Source organism: Penaeus chinensis, chromosome 6 (genome assembly GCF_019202785.1).
Source record: "Penaeus chinensis breed Huanghai No. 1 chromosome 6, ASM1920278v2, whole genome shotgun sequence".
In the NCBI taxonomy this organism is placed as follows: domain Eukaryota; kingdom Metazoa; phylum Arthropoda; class Malacostraca; order Decapoda; family Penaeidae; genus Penaeus; species Penaeus chinensis.
The window spans coordinates 2,625,754-2,650,753 of NC_061824.1; the positions used below are offsets into that span (position 1 = coordinate 2,625,754).

The following is a 25,000-nucleotide window of genomic DNA, read 5'->3' on the forward strand; positions in this document are numbered from 1 at the left end:
GAGTTCAGTACATCAAGCCGAATCACTGCCTCGGAGCGCTTTGGCGCGCCGCCACAGGGGGACAGCCGCATGCCACATTTCGAGCGTATTGTTATGACGCCCATAGGCCTGACCCGTCGGGAAGGGGTTAAAAAAAATCTTTGTTTCTTAGTTTTGTTTTTGTTTTTCTTTCTACCATACCATAAACAGATTGACTGGGACACATAGAGGGGTGGAGCTGATGAGATATCAGATAGCGATACATAATTATTTGTATAATTTATTCAATATTGTTATAATTAAGAGAAGCAAAACAAAAATTCCCCCCTTATTTATGATAACAAAGAGTTCCTTACCAGTAACAACCATTAAAAGGCTCTCTGGAAAAATGGAAAGGGAGCTACCTAGTTATACCTACTTAGAATATAACGTACATTGAACATACTCCAAGTTGTGTGAGCTAAACAGTTATTTGCTTGTTTGGTTAAGAGTATAATCATTAGGGTGATGGAGAAATTTGGCTTAAAGTCAGTTTTTTTTCCTGGAAAATAGTATATGCTTCAGCCAAAATTGTAGACATGGAGAAATTGTATGTATGTATATATGCGTTTTCCTTTGAGTGGCAAGCTGCAGCAATTGTAACAGTAACAGGAACTTAGTTTTAGTAGTAACAGTAACAGGTTTGATAGTTTGTGTAACAGTAGCAGTATGTTATCAGTATTTTTTGTTATTATACAGTGCAATTATACTTTTCAGCAGAAACCGCACTAGAAGCAGTAGAGGGCAGCACTTCAATTGTGAATGCTGATGAAGAAATAAGAAACAAACACAGCATGACTGGGACACTGTCAACTGTGACCAATTAATTGTTATTTGCACAAGATTATCATTATTTTGTTCACATTTCAAGGGCTTCGTGTTTGTCAGTCAATTTAGATTCAGTTAGAGACCATGTGAAGAGAATTTTATATATATTCAGCATATTGAAGTATTATTATTATAATAGATTATTTATTGATATGGTATTATATTTGTATTTTCTGGTAAGAGAATCTGTGTCATTATGTGGAAAGTCAATGTGAAGCACATCCAATCTTATATATATATATATATATATATATATATATATATATATATATATATATATATATGATATATATATGATATATATCAATATATATCAATATATATCATATAAATATATATATATATATCATATATATATATATCATATATATATATCATTTAAATATATCATATATATATCATATATATCATATATATCATATATATATATCATTATATATACATATATATGTATATATATATATAATGATATATATATGATATATATATATATATATATATATATATATATATATATGATATATGTATATGATATATGTATATGATATATATATATATATATATATATATATATATATATATATATATATGATATATATATGATATATATATATGATATATATATATATATATATATATATATATATATATATATATATATATATATATATATATATATATATATATATATATATATATATATATATATATATATATATATATATATATATATATATATATGATATATATATATATGATATATATATGATATATATATATATAGATCAATATATATGATATATATATGATATATATATGATATATATATGATATATATATATATATATATATATATATATATATATATATATATATATATATATATATATATATATATGATATATATATATGATATATATATGATATATATATGATATATATATGATATATATGATATATATATGATATATATATGATATATATATGATATATATATGATATATATATGATATATATATATATATATGATATATATATATATGATATATATATATATATATATATATATATATATGATATATATATATATGATATATATATATATGATATATATATATATATATATATATATATATGATATATATATATGATATATATATATATATATGATATATATATGATATATATTTATCATATATACATATATATGATATATATATGATATATATATATATATATCATATATATATATGATATATATATATGATATATATATATATATACACATATACATGATATATATATATATATATATATATATATATATATATATATATATATATATATCATATATATATATGTATATATATATATCATATATATATATGTATATATATATCATATATATATGTATATATATATGTATATATATATATATATATATATATATATATATATATATATATATATATATATATATATATATATAAGTAATAAAACTTACTGAAAATGGAAAGAAGCTATTTCAAGGTCTCAATTTTGTATGCTATTTATTTAATGAATGCAGGAGTCTTTGAGTGTATAACTTCCTAGTTTCCATAATGAATCAAAGCTAATGTAGGTGTTAGATAAATTCAACCTGTGTAATACTGTAAGTTGAATAATGAATCGAACTGCAGACTATTAGGTGTGAAATTGTCACCAATGACATATATATATATATGTATATGATATGTATTTTTGATCTGATGTGCATCTGGCAGACCTTTGCTTTTTAGGAATCATTTAATTTTTTTTACTTCCTTTTTTTTCTTTCTTTCCTCTCTTTCTTTTTTTTTATTACCTTCTTTCTTTTTGGCATGAATTTTGTGAAGTTACAGATCAAAGTATGTAACTTCGTGACCCTATCATATGTAAGTTTGTATGTATGTTTGTGAACAGTGATGTTGTCATGTAGACATGCAACCAAGATAGAGTTGCAAAAGTACAATCATGAAAAGAGGCTAAATATCAAATATGTATCACAGTTTTTTTTTAGGACCAAAAAGTTAGATCTGAACTTCCTCAGTTGCCAAAAAGCAAAATTGTGTCACCTATTTGATGTTTATGCTTTCATTTTGCTTCCATTATATAGAGGGTAGAATAAGTGTGTAGATGTCAGATCAGCTTTTTCGGGTTATTAAAGAAAGATTGTGGCCTGATTGGATAGGGTAATGTATTTGCTGTTGACAAGGTGAGAGTATTTAGGTTAGAAGTATATTGTGATAGGGTATTATCTCATATCATGTTTTAGAAGACTGAGACTGTTTTACATTACATACAGTGTCGTATGGAACACATTTATCTTGCAAGTTACATTATCCAACATGGTATTTCAAAGGTTGAGTTATTGCAAAATGCGAATATAGTCAGTAGATTTATTTTGTTATCAACAGAGAACAGTGTAAGCACACCTCATCTACAATGATTATCCAATATTCTCAGATTCATAGGTTCATATTTTGAATAATCTGGATGGATGCAACTAGTGATTCCACAAAAGAGTCTGTATCGTTTGCTAAAAGGGAGAGTAAGGTATTTGAACAAGGAGAAGCTTTGTTGTTAGGAAATCATTGAGTGTCCCTTTCTTTAAGTGTCGCTCCCCCAATTTTTGTTTTGGAAGTATGTGAAGAGATGAATGAACTATAAAAGAAATATGTAAATGTTGCCAAAAGCAAGATTCTAACCATTGTGAAATGATCTAGAAGAGTCTTGGTTATTATTATTTTATCTAATGTACATAAGCATGGATATTGCGTATTTATCATGTTTTTCACTAATTTTCAAAATTATTGGCATCATTCAGGTTTTCCATGTTCTTTTTGATCTATGTCTTTTCTCCCTGAATGATATTGATCATAAAAATATGTTTCCAGAAATTTACAAAATGATATGACACCATATTCATAATATGATGATTGCTGAATTTAAAAAACTCTTCTTATTGATTACTAATCTTTAAAAACTGGAAGCCAAAGGAAGTGATCCGTACATTCCTTGGATTGATTCTAGTCAGGTGATAAGCAGTTTGTTATAAGTATAAGGTAAGATTGATGAAAAGTATTTCTTCAGATATTTATGAAAACTGATAGTTTCTATTATTGTAGATTTTAGAGTTAAGAAGTTGGGATAGATACATGAATTGATGATGACTGTCAGATTTATATATATGATTTACATAATTTTATTGAACTGAAAGGTAGTACCTTTTTTTCTTTTTCTTTTTTGTATATAAGGGTATTATGGTCAGGAAAAACTTTTTTTTCTAACATGTAACAAAGAGGAGGGAACATAGTAAAATGATGATAATAAGATTTAAAGGGAGGTACTGGGTAGGTAACGAGAAGTAGTTTGATATTGAATGTGAAACTTTTTTTTAAAGCAGGACCTGATTCTCAACCATTTTATCCCTCCCTTTAAAATGCTTTTTAGCTGTCTCAAAAAGTGTGTGCCTCTGTAAATTCAATGTTACATGTGAAAAAAAAAGTTCCAGTCCTCCCTATCATGGTGGTGTATCAATGCAACTCATTCCTGTGTATCAGCATATAAGCCAAGCATCTCCCGTTACTGGATTACATATTGTTGTTTATTGTTGTTTACTGTTTTCTTTAAGTGGATGTACTATCTGAAAGAATTATGATTTTTTTTTTTTTTAATAAATAGAAAGCCACTCAATATTTTTATTTGTATTTGGGTGAGGGGCTATGATCAGAATATAAAGTTCTCATTCAAATACTGTTACACTACCTTGATCTCACAGCTAAACTCTGTCATACATAAAGATTTCTTAGCCTAACATTACCACAGAAGCACAAGTACATTTACAAACATATTCTCATCCATTTACACACTCTCACAAACACTCATATTTTTTTTCCATATACTCTGTCATTTATATAAGCTGCCAAAAATTAGGTATTACCTTGATTTTATTAACATCGAGTTTGTTAATTGAAAATAAAAGTAATTTATTGCATGGAAGTTGATTAATGTCATTAACAGTATACATAGTATGTACCTATGGTCTTCAATGCAGCTGTTTTTTTGTTTGATTTTTATTGTTTATCAAGTAATGGAAATTCTTTTTGGTTTGGACTAATACTTGTTTACCTTTTATAATATGCTCAATTTTCTTTTATAGAAATAAGTGTGTAATTAGTAATATAATTATTCAGGGGAACTTTACTTAAGATTTTATTTTTTTTTTGCATGTTTTTCAAATATCTTAGAACATATTTCAAGACTGAGAAACTAAATTGAATGAAAGTCGAATGGAGCTTTGTGTATTATCGTCAGTAAAGTAACTTGGTACGAGTATCATTATATATGTTTTTCCTAGAATATATCTCTAGTAAATATACTTAGGAGGTGATAAAGGATATTTTCTTTGTTCTGATTTCCTGCAGTTGCCTTTACCGAATAATTTAAGTGATTGGCTGATTGGGAATATGAATATAATCAGGAAAGTAAATCGTCCACCAAGATTATAGTCTTTTGATATTTAGTTTGGATTTCATGAAGTATTTTCTTACCATGGGAACATGAAGCAGGATGTTTAGTTGCCTCAAACTTACATCTTACAGTTTAGCTGAATGAAGGATTAGTTCTCATTTAAAGATAAGTGAATCACAAGCTGTACTTATTACACCTGCAATTTTTTTTCTTTCCTTTTTTTTTTTTTTTTTGTAGATTCATTATTCATGAAAGTATGAGGTTTCCTAAGTCAGTATACTAAGCTGTGTTTTTCTGCTATAAAACCTATAGAACTTTTCCCACAAAATATTAGGGCTGTTTATTTTTGCCTACCATAGATTTGCTCCTAAGTGTTTGTATGGCCATTTGATGTGGTGTAAATGTATTCATTAAAAAAAAAAAAAAAAAAAAAAAAGAAGACCCCAAGTTTAGCATTTAATGTTTATGGCTATACATGTGCACACCTTTGAGAGCTCAGCAATGTAGCAAAATAATTCCATGGTAGCAGTGGCTATTATTTTAAGTCAACAGGTAACAGTAATTGGATTTCCCTAATAATTTTGTTTGTCTTGCTCAAATGTATTCCCTGGCCTTGTATTTTTTTTTTTTTACTAGTTCACATTGCATTAGAACTATTTATTGCACAAAGGTCTTTGGTTTACTTAGCAGTATATATTGTTGCAAAAACAAATGACAGATTTTTGTTTTTCTTTTTACTTGTACACAGATATATATGCTTAAAATATCTTGAGTTTTATACCTAGCCTAATTTCAGAGCATATTGCTTACTTGTACTACTGTTTGCAAATGAAGAACCAGATGAAATGGGTGTCTGATTATCCTTTGAGATATTAAATTTTTTTCTGAATTGGCCACAAACTGGCAAATATTACAAAGTGTGTTCCTACTTTCATAGGATTTCTATAATTTCCTGTACAATATATTAGGACAAAAGAAAGGAAACAATTTCAATGTAATATTTTCCTTTATTACAAAAGAAATAAAAAAGCACTTTTATACATGATTTTTCTTCCATGATATAAATTAAACAAAACTTATTTTTTGTTTTCATAAATAAAAATCATTTAATTAACATCTGTAACTTTGTGATTTTCAGTAATAGACAAATAAGAAGTGCTTTCTATCTAAAGTAGTGTAAAAATTATGGTTGGTACCTCAGGTCCCTTTTCCACTTCTGCACATCAAAAATAAGCATCAATTTCTCGATGAAAATCTTTTATACAAATTGCACTCCAATTAAAGGAGTAATTAACAGGCAACATCAGTAATGAAATTCTTATGTACATTTAAGTTGAACTCAAACTTTTTTTCTTATATACTTTTATATCATTCTCTTTCTTACCTACCCCATTATGGGGTGAGGGAGGGATGAGTGGGAGAAAATATATTTACAAGGCTTTAAAAAAGTTTCTCTGCTTCCTCTCAAACAAAGGAATTTTTTCTTCTTAAAAAATAAATCCAGTTCTGATGGAATATGCAATAATAATGTCTTTATATAGCATGCTTTCCATCTCACAGCCCATTCACCAGATGGTTTTATGGAAATAAATCCTCTTTTTAACCATGTGTCTGATCGTCTTCCACAAAGTCGTATGCCTCTTCTCTTGAGACACACTCCACGTGGGACACTTTGTTCCTGAACTTGACACCATAGAATTTGTTGGCATGCTCAAGCAGCTCTGGTCTGAAAGTTGTGGTGATGAACTGCGCATCCTTGCTGAGTTCGTGGATCATGTCAGCAACTGCTTTTCTGTGTTGAGCATCAAGTGCCTGTTAAGGAAATAGAGTAAAATACTGAAATAAGTTTACACATAATCAATAAAAAAAAAATGCTTAATACTCATGAAAACACTTTTTCAAATTGAACAAACAATAAGAAAGCCTGGTAATACTCCCAAACATTTTTACCTGATCAATTTCATCAAAAAGATAGAAGGGGGCAGGGTCACACTTCTGAATGGCAAAGATAAGAGCCAGAGCCACAAGAGACTTCTGACCTCCAGACAGCTGGTTCATCTCTCTCATCTCCGCATTCCGGCCAGTGAAGGACACCCTGATGCCGACACCAGTGAAGTTGTCTACAGTTCCCTGTTCTTCTTGCTGTTGTTAAAAGAGGGGCAATGATACATTTATCTGCCAAATATACTACTAATAGTCAATGGCAGTTCCAGTGAGAAACATGTCTCAACTAGTTGAAGCTGCATCACTCAATGGCCAATATCCTCTGAACTTCCTGACAATCAACATCTTTACTTACCTCACTTTCTTCATCTTGGTCAGACTTCATAACGAGCTGAGCATGTCCCTGAGGAGCAAGCTTCTTGAAAACCTCACTGAAGTACTTTGACACTTGCTTGAAGGTAAACTGGATGGCTTCATATTTTCGATGTTCTAAGACACTCATCAACTCCTTGATCTTGTCATAACTGGAAATACATACATCTATTAAATAAAAATGATTATAACATTAACAATTTCCCTTCTCTTCATTATTTATTCCCAAAGATTATACATACTAGACAGTATTACATCAAGACTTTACCCTCTATCCAGTTCCTCTTTCCGAGAAACCAGCTTTTCCTTCTGCTCAGAGAAAGATATGAACTGGTCCAAGGCCTTTTTGTTGACATGTGAGTATTTCTTGAGCTCTGTGTTTGCAGTCTCTAGTTTCTTGAACAACTGCTTTGTTGCTAGATTCTGAGAGAGAATAGAATGCTCTTTACAACTGCATGCTCTATTTCTTACTAATATAAATCAAACATAGGTTTAGAGTGTATCAAATACCAGCAATCTATTTACAAAATAACAAAATAAAATATGAAACAAAAGAACAACATAAAATACCTGGTATTTGTCAAAGGCGTCGGAGGGCAAGGAGCCAAGGTCCCTGATCTTCTTAGTGCACTCGTCAATCTTCTGGTGCAGAAGATTCTGCTTGGATGCCATCTTTTCCAAATCCTTGGCATCCTCTTCCATACGTTCCATTACTTCCTTTTCTTTTAATTTCAGTTTTTCCAGCTCAGCTTTTAAACTCTGGAATATAATGAAAAGCGGTTTTAGAGGTCTAGGACCAAATTAGCTTCTCTCAACACACCATTTCAAATCCAATACATCTTTCCTAAGGCTATGGAAACACTGAAGTAAAGAAAAACTAAGGATAAATACATAAATAATAACAGATGTATTAGAACTTTAAAACTAGAGAAAAAGAATAAGTACAGAGCTGCTGAATAATTCCTCTCATCAAGCAATCGCCACATTTCTTACCTTTTCCTTTTTCTGATGTTCTCCTACTTTCTTCTCCACTTCCTTGAACTGGACAGCTACTTCCTCGATACGTGTATCCACTCTCTGGATCTCACTTTGACTATGCTCTAGCTGACGTTTGCGGTCCTCTACTGAGATTTCTTGGAGGGCCTTGAAGTGATAAAAGTAAAATAGTTATTAAATCTATTTTTATTTATTTATTTTTATAACTGAAACTAAGACAATATGTATTTCTATTTATATAATTAAACCATGTAAACTGTTCTTAATTACCTGTACAAGTTCATCTTTTCTTCTGTGGAGGTTATTTGTCAACAAGTTCTCCAGCTTGTTCTTGTCAGCCTCAAGCTTCATGCGCCGTGTAAAGGCCTCTTTGTTCTCCTGAGTCAATCTTCTGATGTCATCATTCAACTGATCGACTTCACGTTGGTCCTAAAGGTGAAGGAAAATGAACAAATAAATAAACAATACTGATTTTATATATATATAAAAAAATTACCCTTTTCATAGACATTTAACACACTATAACGAGACCATGCAATACCTGGACACTAAGGGTGGCCATGAGATCCTGGTGAAGCTCTGATTCCAGGCCCTCCTTTGTGGCCATCATGGCTTCCAAGTTGGCCTTCAGCTGAGATAGAGACCGCTCTTTGGGTTGCTTTGTGCGCTCTAAGCCAGACAACTCTTCTTTCATTAGACGAATGTCTGTTTTCACTTTCTCAAAGAGGTTCCTATGGTGATTGGGGAAAAGATAAATTAACATATAAATCTTTATACTTTGCCTTTGTATTCAGGAAAATTTTCCCTACATCTTTCTTTGAGACTTAAAAGCATTTTGTGTTTGTAAATTATCTTACTACTTATCTTCATAAACCAGGATAATTAAACAAGAAATTGCCACTAATAAGCAAACAACCTCTTGTAAGAGTAAACATGTTAGGTGCTACTTTCAACAATCTAACAAAACAACTTGATACTCACTTTGCTTTGCTGTTCTTGATCTCCGTCTTCTGCATTTCAGACACTATCTTGTTGATTTCCTGCTCTGTGTTTCTCAGGGTGTCTTGTAGTGTCCTGAGCTCTGTTTCTGCCGAGGTGATCTGGTCCCTCAACTCAGATCTCGCCTTCTGGATTTCCAGGCGTGATCTTGAGGTGTTGAAGTAGCCACCAGTCAAGGAACCCTTGCTGGATACCTGATAAGAAAGTAAATTTGATAAATATTTAGGAAGAGTTGTCCTGTCAACAAATCATATGTTTATAGCTCAAAGTTTTATGCATTTGCACTCATTGTCCATTCACTATGAAGTCAATGAGCAGTATATGTTAAATTTAGACACTAGTGCAGCATACAGCACAGAAAATGCCTATTTAGGGATTTTTTGAGTGACTAGTAATAAATTACAATACTGATTTGGTCACTAAGCAGCTTCTAAACACAATATGTTATTGAAGTTAGTTTATATCTGATACTATAGACCTTTCCATTATGTGCCCAATTTGGACATGGTGCTTTTGAAACCATTATTTCTGATAGATGTATAAAAGTCTGTATGTATATATATATATATATATATATATATGAGTGAGGGGGTCACTAACAACATATATTTTCTTAGTTTTGTTGAAAGACACATGTAGCAAAGTATGAAACTAAGTAAAAGGCTGGAAACCACAATCCTAGTTTAACATGTTCTAAACCTCTTGATCTTCTCTGTCACAAGTCTAAGTTGAACACTCAACTGCCCACAGACTTCTGCCCCTCCACCTTATATAAAAATAAACTGAATTCAAACCAACCTGATCACCATCAAGTGTCACACAATCCAGTCGAGTTGAGCGGGCAAGATGTGTGGCCACCTCAAGATTACGGCAGATGAGGGTGCGTCCGAAGATGTACTTCAGCGCTTTGAGGTACCGGTCTGAATAAGTAAGCTTGCTCACCATGGGAATGGCATCCTGATAGAAGAAATGGAGTTATTTTCTGTGTTAATTTAAAAGTGCCCCACCTTATTGTATAATTAATCTCACTATATTATCTTGCAAACCTGTTCTTTGTAAGAGGAAAAAGAAAAAGAAAAAGAAAAAGAAAAGAAAAGAAAAGAAAAAAAAAAAAAAAAAAATTAAATCAAATATCAAATAGATAAATCCTGCATAGTTAGCAGTGACATTGAAGACAATTACTTACATTTGTTTGTGGATAATCAATATCCTTGACTGTCAATCTGTTAAGAGGCATGAATGTCACTTCTCCAGGTAGCTTTTGTTTATTCATCTCCTTTAAGATTTGTGTGCCAATCTTATCCGACTCCACAATGTGATGGAACAATCTGCGGAACAATGACATTAATCAAGAGGTAATTTACAAAAATAATGAAAGTAGTCTGTCTTTGTGCATACCCCCTTAGTTACATTAAGAAATAAAGTCCTGCATTATTTTCTAATCATACTGTTTTGAGAATTGATATAATTTAAATCTTCAATGCATGGAAAAGAATTTCAGTCGACTTACTTGTTGCCAGCTGTGACCTCTACGGCTGTGTAAATGGACCTCTCGCACTCAAAGTTCTCGATCAGAAGACCATAATACTGTGTGGCAATCTCTCCAAGATGGCCTCCACGTTCCCGAAAAGTGTCTAGCACCTTTTGCACACTGTCTCGCCCATTTAAAATGGGCTGAAATTGAGAAAGACAAAGAGGTAATGAAAATCAGATAACAGAATTAAAACTAATCAATTAATCATCATCACTTGAGGCCATGATCTAATCACTTTCAAATTTCTGTTGGTGCCTTACCTTGCCAGCCATAGATCGAAGCGACTGGTCTGCTCTTGACAGTTCCTCCTTCAGAGTGCTCACATTCTGCTGAAGATTGTTCTCCTTGCGCCAATGCTCGCTGTGGAACAAAACATTGTATTAGATTTTTCCTTTTCTTTTAACAAGGAGGATTATATATATCATACTGGTCAAGATAAGAAAATGAACTTGTATTCTTGGGAATTTAATTAATCATTGATTATATATATCATACTGGTCAAGATAAGAAAATGAACTTGTATTCTTGGGAATTTAATTAATTATTATATATATATATATATATATATATATTTTACAAAGGACTTAGACAATTTTTTTTGTTTTTCTAATTCTTAAGATATTACAAAATAGATGGAAATTAACCAAACAAGTTCTCAAAAATAAATGGTGCAAAGCAAAAATAAAAAGGTGCACAATTAACATTAACTAAAGACAATGAATGAAAACTTCAACACACTCGATAACACATTTTGGATTAATAACACACATGCAAAACACATAGGACAACTATGTATACCAGACAAAACAAGTGCAAAATTAAAACATCACTTGGACAGAAAACACTAAACATGGACCTCAAAAGAAGCAATCTGAAATTCACCTTGGCATTATGATAAGCAAATCAATTTGCATAAATAATCAAACTTTTCCCTTATTCCTTGAAAGAAGATTTTTGCCCATTTTTGTTTATGTGAAGTGTTATACATTTCAAAATAAAAAGTATAATCCAAATTAGATTGTTCATTTGTCTTCAAAATTAAGGTTATATATTTCAAGAAAGAATAAAGTTATATCCCCTGAAACTATTCTATATTTTCATCAGCTTTTTGTGAATTAACATACTGACAATACTCAATTATTCTGGGAAGTTAAGCTACAGCCAGGTCAGGTGAAAGATCACAACTACTAAGAAGTGAACAACTAAAAACATAACCTACATCAAGACAAGCACAAGACACAGAACAAAGAAAAATGGTCAATCAAATGTGAACCTCCTGGTGTAGTAACAGCTGCGTAAACAAGCCTCTCGCTGGCACAAAGATTCCCCTGTTAAACGAACTTGTTCCCACATTTTCTGGCTCTCTAGTTTGTTATCCTATGGAGATGCAATTTATCATGACAGCTTAGTGAAAAAATGCAAGGGGTAGTTTGAAGGCCAAGTTGTAATGAAAACTAGAAATCATAAGTAAAAAGCCACCTACATACACAGCACACCATAACATCATCATCTGTGGGGAATGAAATAACACAAAATCAAACATTTCAAAAACTAAATGCACCAGTGTGTTTTGACTGAATTTTCACAGGCAACAGCATTCCAAAAGTACCGTCATGCGCAGTCCAGCATGTCTTCAAGTAAGAAAACCGAGACATGAAAAATCACATACATGCACACCAATAACAATGGCATAGAGCAGATGCATAATAAGAAAGAGATACCACATACATAAGTATAAGCACAAAAAATGTATTCTGAACACTGAAGCATAGATATATAAAGGTCCTTCTCCATAATAGATGGTAACATCTGAAAGGGACTCATTTTTAAGGGCAATTCCAGCAATCAGGCTGAAGCACATGCATATATGAATATTTCCTAATTCCCATCTTACTTTCTCTCACTCTGTAACTGGTCTTTTCTCTTCTTCATCTCATAAAAGACTTTGTTGTGCTCATCAATACTCTGTCGGTAGTCCTCTGTGTCTGCAGAGAGTTCCTGAAAATAAACAAAGAAATAAAACGGTGCACATAAAGCACAAGCAGAAATACTACAGGCTATGCAAAGCTGATACAAATTTCATAATGATCAATATATCACTGCATATAAGACAAAATTTGTAAGATTTTTTAAATTTCATACTTCTAATCCTATAAATAATTGTCTTATAGATTGAACAATCTTATGCTCTGTATAAACTACTTCAAATTTTGCCAAACTTGAAAGTATGCACTGAATTCACAATTAGCCATTCTTCAAATAAAAAAAAAAAATATATATATATATACACATCTAGAAACCCGTTTCTGTTCTTGTGAAGACAAGAGATCTTCATATTGCTTCCAATGTACCAAAATAACAGGAGTCTTTAACTTACACTTACCTTTGGAAAGTAATAACAAAAATTATACCCACCAAAGAATGTCTTTTGACATAAAAACAACATATGAATAAAGAAGTCTAGTTTCCACTGTGCTGGAAAAAATCACCAATTACCATAGAAACACCACCACTTACAATTAGCACATATCATTTCTAGCCAAACCTAAAGTCCAGGTGCTAGACTGGTCGTACACACACTATTTCCTCCCACAACACTAGCTTATGGCATGAGCTCCCCCAGCTAACACCAATCCCAATACTATCTGCACACACACTAACACTAGTTGTTCAAAGAGCACAATTTGGGTGATCAGATTTTATTCTCATGCATTAGTCAGAGTGATTCAAAATGGGTTAATTCATATTCTGCCACCAGATTCATCTGCGCGTAAACCGCACTACATCCACCACCTAAGGATAATTAAATGCCAATTTTACTGCCTGCTTTGCCCCCACTACACCTCAGTGCAAGAGGATGGAAAGCTGAGAAAATAACTTCCCTTATGACCGGCAACCAACCACAATAAAATAATTTTCAAAAAAACACACAATTCTTTAAGTTCCTCTATACATTTCTCATATAAACGAGAGAAAACTAAAAAGTAAACAAGTAAATAAATATACCAACCTATGCAGACATTATCACTGATGATTTCACTCTAAGGACAACCGCTGTAATCATTTGATACATTTACTAGATAAATTACCTTCCCTTAACCCTTTAACAATATATAAAAATAAAAACAGGTAACAAAAACCTCTTTCCATCCTCTTCCAACTATCGTATACCCATCAGTGTCTGATTTCTCCCTGGCATTCATGCATCTCCTACCTCGACTTTCTTATCAAGCTGTACTCTCCGTTCAGAATCACGCGAAATTTCATCTTCCAGCCGTTGAATTTGGTCCTGCTTAGACTTCACGGCCTTGTTGAGAGACCTGGACAGGAGGATGGTAGGACAAGGAATGGGGGGGTGTGAGGGAACAGGAAAAGGATAGGTAACGGAGGAGACAAACACCTGACGTTAACGATGATTTGGTGGAGCTTTTCTGTGCCTTTTAAAATAATGATTTTTGGAATAATGATGGTGACTGATGTTGAGCAGGGTGTGATTTAGATGAGAGAGGCTGTCGATGGCTTGTGATGATTTCTTCTTTTGATATTTGTGTCTGGTTCAAAAATTGGGGGAGAAAATATACAGCAGGAAGGATACATGTTTACATAATCATACATGGAGAGTTACTCTGATCCAAGACAGTAAGAGGTGTAACATCCAGCATCATACAGACATCTCACTACCATATCAAGCTTCCTGAAATACAAGGGTCATGCAGAAATTACATATGAGGAAAAAAAAGGGGGGGAAAAGTAAAAGCAATCATGCACTGTCTTTAAAATGCAATTCAGTAATAATTTTTAGGCAGCAACATCTGCCATAAAAGTAGAAAGAGGCAAGAAAGGGAGAAAAAATAGTAAAGGTAAGGAATTATAAAGATAAGGAATTATATATACACACATTAGAAGCAAGCACCCAAAGCCTGAAACAAACCATACCTATCAGTAGTGACTCTTCAGACAACAACAAAAAAAAAAAGATGTGGCATTCTCAAAGCACGAAGGTTCCCGAGTGGGTAAGGTGAGGCCAGCTACCTGCGATTAACTTCCCTCTCCGTATCTACTGACAAAAGGTGACCTGAAATCTTGAGTATCTCGTTTCATTGAACATTTAATCCTAAAAATAAAAGGATGCCACCTCAACAGGCTCTGTAAAATGAACCTGAGGTCCCACATTCCCTTTAATAACAAAAACAATAGATAAAAAACAAATTTAAAAGGAAAAATAGCATACCTGCTTTTATATAAAAGAATACAATAGGAAGATTCAAATAAATAAAATATAACTGATACAATGTAAAATCATAAAGTAAAAACATAACTGAAGTAAATGGGAGGGGGGGGAGGGAAAGAGGGGAGAGGGGAGGGAGAGAGAGAAAGAGAATGACAGGGGGAGGGGGGACTACCATTAAAAAGAAAGACAAATAAATAAATAAAAATAAAAAATAAATAAATAAACAAATATGTATATATATATATATGTACACACTGCAACATAAATGTGGCAACAACAATAATAAGTGCCTAATCTAGACACATTTGTTTCTTCTGTCCTTAACTTATTTAACTTACCTTTTGCATATGCAGCCATCTATTCTGACTTGACTTATACTTAAAACTATTACTATTTGTAAACATGTATATGCTTAAGACTGTCCAAAAAGCATGAAGACATTCATCAGAAGCCTAAAAGTGCTTGAAGGCAAAAAACTTTAGATGTGACACACACACACACACACACACACACAAGACAGTTCCTAACACATACACATCTCTACAAATGTATTAATTCCATGACAAAAGACTAACCCTGATATTAATACAACCAAAGCCTGGGCCTTCAATACCATACAATGAAAAGCTGTAAGAAAGCACAAAGACACCCGAGGCAAATAACCCCGAAGCATCTTCCGTCCCTAGCTTTACCAAGTGAAAATACCAACCTGCAATCTTTTCTCTAATTCTTTGTTCCGTTCCCCATCTCGATTTATCTCCTCATCAAGCCGCTTGATTTGGTCCTTTTTTTCACTCATCGCGCGTTCTATCGATCTGCAACAGGGAAGAAGAAAGGGACTAGAATACACTGCCACTTGTATGGGCCTTGCATCTCTTTCTTTCTCTCTGGCACCCAACCCCAACTATGGGGAGGCGGTAACTTTCTCTCTCAAGAAGTTAATGGAAATAACTTTTCATGAACGAATGTATGAACGTATAAGTCCCTTTCTCCAACCCTTTCAGACCACGGGTGAACATTCGAATGAGTGCTAACCGTTCAACAACTACCTATTGGGGGTTAAGGATGGTTTGGAAATCGATCGATGGTTTATGCACCTTGGGCCAATCTTCAATAAGGCAAGTTTCCCTTCTGTTGCACAGGAAAAAAAGGCCTTATTGGAGTAATCTCTAAAGCTGCATACTCCATCTCTGTCACTTCTTTTGAATTATGAAGTGCTATTGTCCAACTGCGATGCCTCGGTGTCACTGCACCTTTGGAACGTAAAAGCTAAGTAACCATATTCCAATGAAAACTAAATCAGACAAAGCACATTATAATCCCATAAGATCGTATATTATTATCATCACCAGATCTTTTGGCGCAGTGGTGGGCCGGGCTAGGATACCTTCCCATCACTTAAGTAAAGACTGAAACAGGTACAGTATATATTCTAGTATTGTTGATCCAAAAGGAAGTAACAACCAACGAATGATAGCTATTTTGCCTCAAATGCAGCTTCAAGGACCATCTTCCCTTATCCACCACTGATCTTGAAACCGTTCACCTTTTTGGGAAACGAATTTCAACTCTCGCTCTCAAAGAGGTGACATAACCAAGTGAGAAAATAAAAACGGAGACCCCCAAACGGTACTTTTATATAAATATATATGACTTATCTGAATGGGATGCAACAAATCTATTCCTCCAACAAATTAAAAGAAAAAAAGTAAAAAAAAATTCTTCCTTACTCCCCTATCTGTTGCTGAAAGGGCTGAAAATTTGGGAATGAACAAAGCACAAGCCCATGTGACAAGGACAAAGTAGGAACATGGCTCATCAAATCACCACTCTCTATCACCTTGTCAGACAGGAAGAAGCGGCAAAGCTCATGCAATGTAGCCATGCAATAAACAAATAAAATGAATAAATAAATAAAATAAAAGATAAAAACAAAAAACTGGTCAAAAAGTAAACCACAAAAGAATGAAGCAAGCAAAGAGGACAGCCTGTAGTTTGCATAATGAATAGCTAGCACCAGTGATCAATTCTGGATGGTAGAAGACGTACCTGAATCTCCCAAACGAGCGAGACAAGGCCACGAAGCAGGTGAGGATCCATGGCGGATTTCTGTACAGTACTTACATGTGTGCGGCAAAATGGCATTAAACATCCTGAACACCAGAATAAAAAAAAAAGAAAAAAGAAAAAAAAAAAAAAAAAAAAAAAAAAAAAAAAGAAAAAAAAAAAAAATATATATAAATAAATAAAATAAATAAAAAACAAACAAATGCAGACCATACCTTGTTTTCATGCCTGCATTTCCATATTAAGCATTCATTGAATTACATTCTCTTTCTGAACAATTCAAAATGTTATCAGTATCAAATGCTGATAAAGTTCCAAATTACTAAAACCTTTTCAGGCATTTTGAAGTAGGATTTTCCCCAAAAATACTCTTGAGGATTCAAGTACGTCATCATAGGCATTTCCTTGGAAGGAGATTAAGAAAAAGAAAAGAGAAAGAGGGGAAGTGGTGAGCTTGAATAGATTACGGAAGATTTAACCAAATTCCAGAATGCAGTAACAGAGAAATAGCCAGAATACTAACTCTACCACAAAAGAGTGAGTAGGTAGTCAACAGGAGACTATTGCAAAGAACAGAAATAATAGTAGTTAACACTATGGAAAACGACAGCAGTGCTTCTGATAATTGTTGAAGTGGTAGAAACGATGACAAAAGCAACACATAAGACTAACCGAATAAAAAAGTGACGGGTACCACTACTTCAATATCATATTAAAAAATTTAACTGATAAATATTACTAAAAGAAATAATAGTAAACTAAACACTGTTGTAATAGCAGTGGTAGGATAGGTCAATGCCCAAGATCAGTCAATGAAACAAGTGCAGCAGTTGTTCAAAGTGTCAGCAACAAATCACAATTAGTCATTCCGCGTATTAAACTTTTAAGAAGCGTTAGAAGTTTCAATAATGAGAAGTGACAGACAAAGAGAAAATGAAAGGTTATGGAATACATCCAGATATGAAGACTGGAGCTTCTCTCTCAGGACAGCTTTTCAACAACTTACTCTTTTACAAGCATTAATACTATCTAACCCATCCCTTTGTAAGCTTGAAGTCAATCAGAATATAAAAAAATGTTTTTATTTTCATCTCAAATTAATAAATATATCAATAAAAATATATAACTAAAGAACTGTATATACGTGTAAGTGTGTATATATATGTATGTATGTATGTATGTATGTATGTATGTATATATATATATATATATATATATATATATATATATATATATATATATATATATATATATATATCTAGCTTAATTAACCTGATAATTAAAGTTCTACATTAGTACTGGAACATCTGAATCAAATACAAATGACTGGCCTATAAACAATCCAAAACAATTATCCTCTTTTGAGGTAAAACGTCATAAATATAAAAGTAATGGAAGTGGTAGTAGTAATAGCATTAAAAGTGGTAACAAGTAAGAAATAACAGTAACATTAATGATGTCTAATAATAGTAATAGTAATAATAACAGTAAATATTATAAGACTTAAAAGTTGCTATCCAATAATTATCATCCATACCATTCATTTCCTATCATTTCATCATAAAAAATTCACATTTAACCCTTCATGTTTATTTACACATATGGCTCCATATGTACTTAGTGACCAAGGAGTCAAACTTCTCACCTTTTTACCCCTTACCTTAAGTTTGAGTCTATTTTTAATTTCCTAATGCTATTAGTCGATGCCAATAAAACTATAATAGTCATTAATGTTAGTATAAATCACGTATATGTATGTATATTATATTTATGTATATATACACATACATATGCATATATGTATATGTACATACATACATATGTATATATATATATATATATATATATATATATATATATATATATATATATATATATACACAAGAAAACACACACAGACACACACTAAAGTGTATTAACTTGTTGCCAAGGGGTATCAGAAATCTGAGCGTCATAAGCTTTGGTCGTTTCTGGCAACTTCCAGACGCTGGATGCAGGAGTCCACTACAAGTAGTGGAATCTCCTGCTCCACACACTCTGGCACATCGCCATGCATACAGCCGTACTTCGCAGACCAAGCAGTGTGTTATGACGCAACAAGTATATAAACAACTTTGATTTACAATTTACAATGATTATAGACTTCTATTTTACCTTAGACCTTTCCTACCCCCTAAAAGTATTGTTTTTGCCCAGGATAAAATAAAAAATAAATCAATCAATCAATAAATAATATATATAGAAACAAAAAATATTCTAATACAAAATCAAATATTAACAGAAAAGATTGTATAATCAGTCTAACAAAAATAAATGCCAAAGAATAAAAATAGTAAATAAATAAATAAATAAATAATAAAGACATGGAACCTTAAAGTGTGTGGGAGCACTGAGGCCAAAACATCCAAACAAATCCAGTGATAAGTGTGACATGTAGCCATGATTCTCTAGATTATGTTATGGTAGGATACTCATAATCTAATGGTATAGAAATGCAACAAAAATTAATAATGAACCACTGGCAATGCAAGGAAAATCATGCAGAAAACTTGCTATTATTCAAAACAAAATACACACACACCAAACCAGTAACTAAATATGCCACATTTTTTCTTCTGGAAAATTATTTAAGGAAGGGAAATAGAGAGGGAGTATGGACAGAGGGGGGAATACATATTTAAAGTTATATGAATATATAAAAATAATATATATACGCTAAGGGATAATTGCGAGGCCAACAAGAGCACACACAAGTATGACACCACACACAAACAGCCCTTGATCTACAACTACGAAGATGCAATTTTGTTGCTGCAAGGATCAAGCAGAAAACAGACATGTAGAAGGGAGCCTATTGGTGAAAATGATGTAATGACATGATGATGATGGACTTCATCTCTTCAGAAGTTAGAGTAATCAACATTTAATAACAAAGCAAATTCTGTCGTTTGACATGAATTTCCAGTGAAAACTGACAAAACTGAATATGTGATCACTTCACTTCAAGAGAGACTGCTACGAAATGGATATATATATACCATGGCAGAAAATATGATTCAAAATATTTCTCCAAATGGAAATGATCTTCCAAGACCATTAAAAAAACAAAAAAAATTCTTGGATGGTATTTCAATATTTCAAACAAGAAAAGTTGTGTAAGTATGAAAAAACAGTGAATGATTTATACCTTAATTCCTTTTGGATCCACTGATCACGCTGCTCCTTTGATGTGAACTGGCTCCCTCTACCTTGCTTGGCATACAGTTCTTTGCGTTTCTGGTCTTTCAAGGATAACCTATTGGAAAGGGGAAGAAAAAAAAAATGACAGTAAGAAATAAACTTGAGCCATATATAAGTCTAGAATGCTATAAACAATGGGCTATATCATAACCAACACCAATACCAAGGGGGTAGGGTGAGTTAGCGCAACACTTACTCTCGCTGTGCCTCATCTTCCCTAGCTTTCATTTCTTCATACTGAGGTCTGATGGCTTCTAGTTCAGCTTCCTTTTGAGATATAGTTGAGCGCAGTTTTTGTAACTCTTTCTCTGCTCTTTCTTTGGACTTGTTATCACCTTGTACTTCATCTGCTAAATCTTTTATTGTAAATTCCAATTTAGTCTTTTCTTTCAACAACTGCTGCTGTTCCATATTGTAGGTGTCTCTCTCCTCCTTGACCTAAGGTAAGAATAAAAGTTGACAGAGATGAATATACACCTTTGAATAAATCAAAATGTATGAACACACTTATTCTTTTACATTTATCTAACTTCTGTTGTATCTTTCCACAAATGCAAAGGAAGGAGATACACAGATAAACAAACGATCACTGGTTTTCTCTGTATACAAAATTCCTGAAACCTTTGATTAACTTATGCATCACTTTCATTAATAAATTACTTTCAGTAAAATTAATCTAATAATCACCTTTTGTGATTTATAATCCATGAATATATTGTATAAATTTTCCTGTATGATGAATGAACCTAAAAACTGTCGGAGAAAAGTAACACAGAAAACGCAAACTCACTTGTCCTAGCTTTTGTTTGATATCTTTCATTTCTTTGGAAGAGGTTTTGATGGCATCTTGAGCTTTCTGTAACTGCTGTCTTAACTTCTCTTGTTCTGCACCGGAGTTTTTCCGTTGGTTCTCCATCTGCAACAGAAAAAAATAAAGAGTCAGTAAATGTTAATATAATGCTTACCTAAGTATGTGATTGTGTGTGTGTGTGTGTGTAAGAAAACACTTAATTGAACATCCAGTCTATTTCCAGTGGTCTAACATACTCTACTCATACTAAATGAAAGTAGTTAAACAAATTCCAAAACTTATGTTGCAAAGCTTAAAAAATAAAAAAAGGTACAAGTGACAAAGGTGCATACTTACATCATCCAACTTTTTTCTGGTCTCCTTTAGCTCCCTGTCGTGTATGGTGTACTCGAGGGCCCTTCGCATCTTGTCATACTTCTGGTACTCCTTCAGCTCTTCCTTTTCCTCCTCTAGGGTCTTTAATCTATCTTCAATAGTTCTTAAGAATTCTTCAATCTTTTCTCTCTTACTTTCAGTTTCTGCATAAAAAAATATTGGGGCATTAGAAAGGTTTATAATCCTATATCTACATAGAGCAACATATCCAAAATTACTTAGCAAGACCATTAGAGAACTGGCAGGGTTGCCAGTGTACAGTTACACAAAAATGATTATGTCCAACCACATGACGTTGCCCCAAATCTATTACATGTGTGCACCAAAGGAATGCATTTCTTACCTCTTAAAATTTCTTTGGATTCTTCTCTTCTCTCATCATACACACGTGTTCCGGCAACCTCTCTCAAGAGTTTCAATCTGTGCGAATCAGGTGCTGTTGCCATTTGGTTGATTTTACCCTATAATGAGAGAGAATTTAGTAAAGATTTTGAAAAAGTGCACTGCATTCTTCAACAGCAACTAAAATCATTCTTAAGCAATGAAGACTGACAGACTAATATGGCTTACCTGTTTGACGATGTAGTAGGGATTAGAGCGAGAGAAACCAGCTGACTCCAGGAGGTTCATGACATCAAGCTTCGTGACAGCCTTCCTGTTAAGGAAGTACTGATCCTTCTTTGCCCCGATGACACGGCGGAGGCATACCTCATTCTTGTCAATCTGCAATGATCAAAGGTTAAAATAACGTATTAGCGCTTATATAATTACTAGGCTCACTTGTAGTACTGATGGGAAACAAAGTATGTTATCTACTAAAGGAAATTAAAAAAGGGCAAAATTGAATTCATTCTAAGGATAACTCACGGGTATTCTGCCATCCTGATTGTCGAAGATTATCTCCACAAAAGCAGAGATGACGCGAGGGCCAGTACCCTCGTGGAGGAGGGCCTGGCGCTGCTCTGCCCGCAGATGTGAGAACTCATCGCTCAACACAAACTGAATAGCTGTTGAGAAATAAAATTAGTTAAACATTTTTCATTTTATTTTGGGAGCATTTAAAAAGTTATCAAATGTCTAGATGGCACTAAATAATAATCATGAATTTAGATATAACAGTCTCTAACTTACCATAGAAGAAATTACTCTTTCCCGATCCATTTCGCCCAACTGGAAATAGAAAAATGAGGAGTTATTTTTGATACTTCATAAGACTTGTCAAAAGTTATACTGCATCACAGACCACAAAACCTTTGTTTTTAAGTAAAAAAAATTAGGAAATAATAGACATACCGACTACATTGTGCCGTGGGTCAAATGGATCAATAACCGTCTGCTCCCTGTAGCTCTTAAAACCTTGAATAATAATCTGAAATAAATTAAACCATCATTACCTACAAATCAAAGGATTGTAATGTTATAAAACAAATAAAATTACTCTTACTAAAGATAGATTTCAAACTCATTTAAGAAAAAAAATTCCTTTTCATTTTCATAACTAAAGAATTATTTCTTGGGTTGATGGATGGGTTAAATCAAATACCACAGACAGTGGAGGTGGGATTAACTAATTTAATAAAAGTAAATCTTATACTCTAATAAAACCAAAAGAAAGGAATTTATCAGATAGTCTCTGATTTAACAAATATCATGGCATTGCTGTGTTGGTACAGCCATGTATCAAGCAATTTTAATTCCAGTGAAAATAAACTTAAAAGTGTCAACCCTTTAATGGCTAAATGTGTATAACCAATTCAACATACTATTAGGAACCTCTGATATGATATATATATGATATAATATAATATATAATATAATATAATATATTTGATATTTATACATACATATAAATGGAAAGGAGGGAGAGGGGAGAGAGGAGAGGAGTGAAGAAGAGAAGGAGAGGAGAGAGGGAGAGGAGAGGAGGAGGAGGAGGAGGAGGAGGAGGAGGAGGAGGAGGAGGAGGAGGAGAGGGAGAGAGGAGGAAGAGAAGGAGAAGGAGAAGAAGGAGAAGAAGAAGGAGAAGAAGAAGGAGGAGGAGATGAGGAGAGAGAGGGAAAAACAACCATGACTGCAATAACTGCTACAATGTGCAAAATCAAGGTAGATTAGGGCAGTTTCAGCTGAACATTTTGATAACACAGAGCTTCAGCCAAATCACTTGCATTTTAGAATCTATATGTCATTCCCTTCACACACACACACACAACTACTTTAGGCATTAGAACAGTAAATGTCAATTCAAGTGTATACAAATCATTTCCTGCCAGATTCTGACTGAATAACAACTCTCCTAGGACAATTTTGGGGACCTCTTGGTAACTAATGATTACTAGTGTTAATGTTTTATGATCATACTTTTTTGATGATCAAAAAGGTAGCCTTTTACTTTCCTGGGTTAATGCCACAAAATACTGAAGTGTTTGGGTCAATGTCAGGGCAGAAAGGAACTGGCTATCCTGCAGTTTAGAAAGCATGTTTCTCTATGAACATGTCCTGTATGTCCACTTGGATATGGGACTAACTTTTATACTTTAGCCTCAAACTTAACACCTTATTCCATATAAAATGTGTAATAAATCCAATAATAATTGAAGCAAACTTTCATGGTTATAACAAACTAACCAAAAATGAAGTACGCCTCTAATATCTAACTAACCAGAAACACATTCATAGCTGTTCAGAATGGGATAGCATCGCATGACACTTTAACCTCCAATGAACAAGAGCCAGCAACTAACTCCTTTAGAGCAAATCTACAAACAAATATAACACATTGGGTAAGTCATCAGACCCATATCCCTCTTAAACGGTGATTAGGCCAGCCTTGCCATCACCGTTTCCTGCCTCGGCCTACTCAGCAATGCCAACTTGGTTAACCAGTTACTGCCTGGCCACGTGTGTCTGTGCAGCAACATTAAATTTGGTTGTCACTTGGCAAAGTCTATTGCTCTAATCATTACCTAAATCGACCATTCCCCTGGGATCCCCAGTACCACTACCACCACTGTAGAAACAATCTGGTTAATGCTACCAAGAGTGACAGAGACTGGCGGAAACGGACACTACCATCTTATAGAGAACAGGAAACATGAGC

At 33.0% G+C, this 25,000-nt stretch overlaps 2 protein-coding genes across 6 annotated transcripts in view; one reads left to right on the forward strand and one right to left on the reverse strand.

Moving 5' to 3' along the window:
* The window catches only part of LOC125026622 (late secretory pathway protein AVL9 homolog), a 31,843-nt gene extending 30,776 nt beyond the window's left edge, over window positions 1-1,067 (forward strand). For 2 of the 3 annotated variants that reach the window (XM_047615195.1, XM_047615197.1), the window contains one exon: window positions 736-1,067. In XM_047615195.1, coding sequence (XP_047471151.1) covers window positions 736-845 — 110 coding nt within the window. In that variant the 3' untranslated portion in view covers window positions 846-1,067. The remainder of the gene's footprint in view (window positions 1-735) is intronic. The other variant, XM_047615196.1, reaches the window with a different exon arrangement.
* A 5,263-nt stretch (window positions 1,068-6,330) lies between these two features.
* LOC125026676 (structural maintenance of chromosomes protein 3-like) overlaps window positions 6,331-25,000 on the reverse strand; it is a 19,770-nt gene continuing 1,100 nt past the window's right edge. The window contains exons 2-25 of one of the 3 annotated variants that reach the window (XM_047615282.1): window positions 23,200-23,275; window positions 23,038-23,076; window positions 22,774-22,913; window positions 22,477-22,629; window positions 22,250-22,367; window positions 21,868-22,049; window positions 21,511-21,636; window positions 20,917-21,158; window positions 20,668-20,775; window positions 14,397-14,502; window positions 13,077-13,180; window positions 11,443-11,542; window positions 11,159-11,322; window positions 10,835-10,976; window positions 10,447-10,605; window positions 9,631-9,842; window positions 9,191-9,380; window positions 8,920-9,078; window positions 8,647-8,796; window positions 8,224-8,412; window positions 7,922-8,076; window positions 7,637-7,805; window positions 7,288-7,479; window positions 6,331-7,149 (exon numbers count right to left, since the gene is read on the reverse strand). In XM_047615282.1, coding sequence (XP_047471238.1) covers window positions 6,937-7,149; window positions 7,288-7,479; window positions 7,637-7,805; window positions 7,922-8,076; window positions 8,224-8,412; window positions 8,647-8,796; window positions 8,920-9,078; window positions 9,191-9,380; window positions 9,631-9,842; window positions 10,447-10,605; window positions 10,835-10,976; window positions 11,159-11,322; window positions 11,443-11,542; window positions 13,077-13,180; window positions 14,397-14,502; window positions 20,668-20,775; window positions 20,917-21,158; window positions 21,511-21,636; window positions 21,868-22,049; window positions 22,250-22,367; window positions 22,477-22,629; window positions 22,774-22,913; window positions 23,038-23,076; window positions 23,200-23,275 — 3,588 coding nt within the window. In that variant the 3' untranslated portion in view covers window positions 6,331-6,936. Of the gene's footprint in view, window positions 7,150-7,287; window positions 7,480-7,636; window positions 7,806-7,921; window positions 8,077-8,223; window positions 8,413-8,646; window positions 8,797-8,919; window positions 9,079-9,190; window positions 9,381-9,630; window positions 9,843-10,446; window positions 10,606-10,834; window positions 10,977-11,158; window positions 11,323-11,442; window positions 11,543-12,455; window positions 12,560-13,076; window positions 13,181-14,396; window positions 14,503-16,122; window positions 16,229-20,667; window positions 20,776-20,916; window positions 21,159-21,510; window positions 21,637-21,867; window positions 22,050-22,249; window positions 22,368-22,476; window positions 22,630-22,773; window positions 22,914-23,037; window positions 23,077-23,199; window positions 23,276-25,000 lie in introns of all 3 variants that reach the window. The other 2 variants (XM_047615285.1, XM_047615284.1) reach the window with 2 other exon arrangements.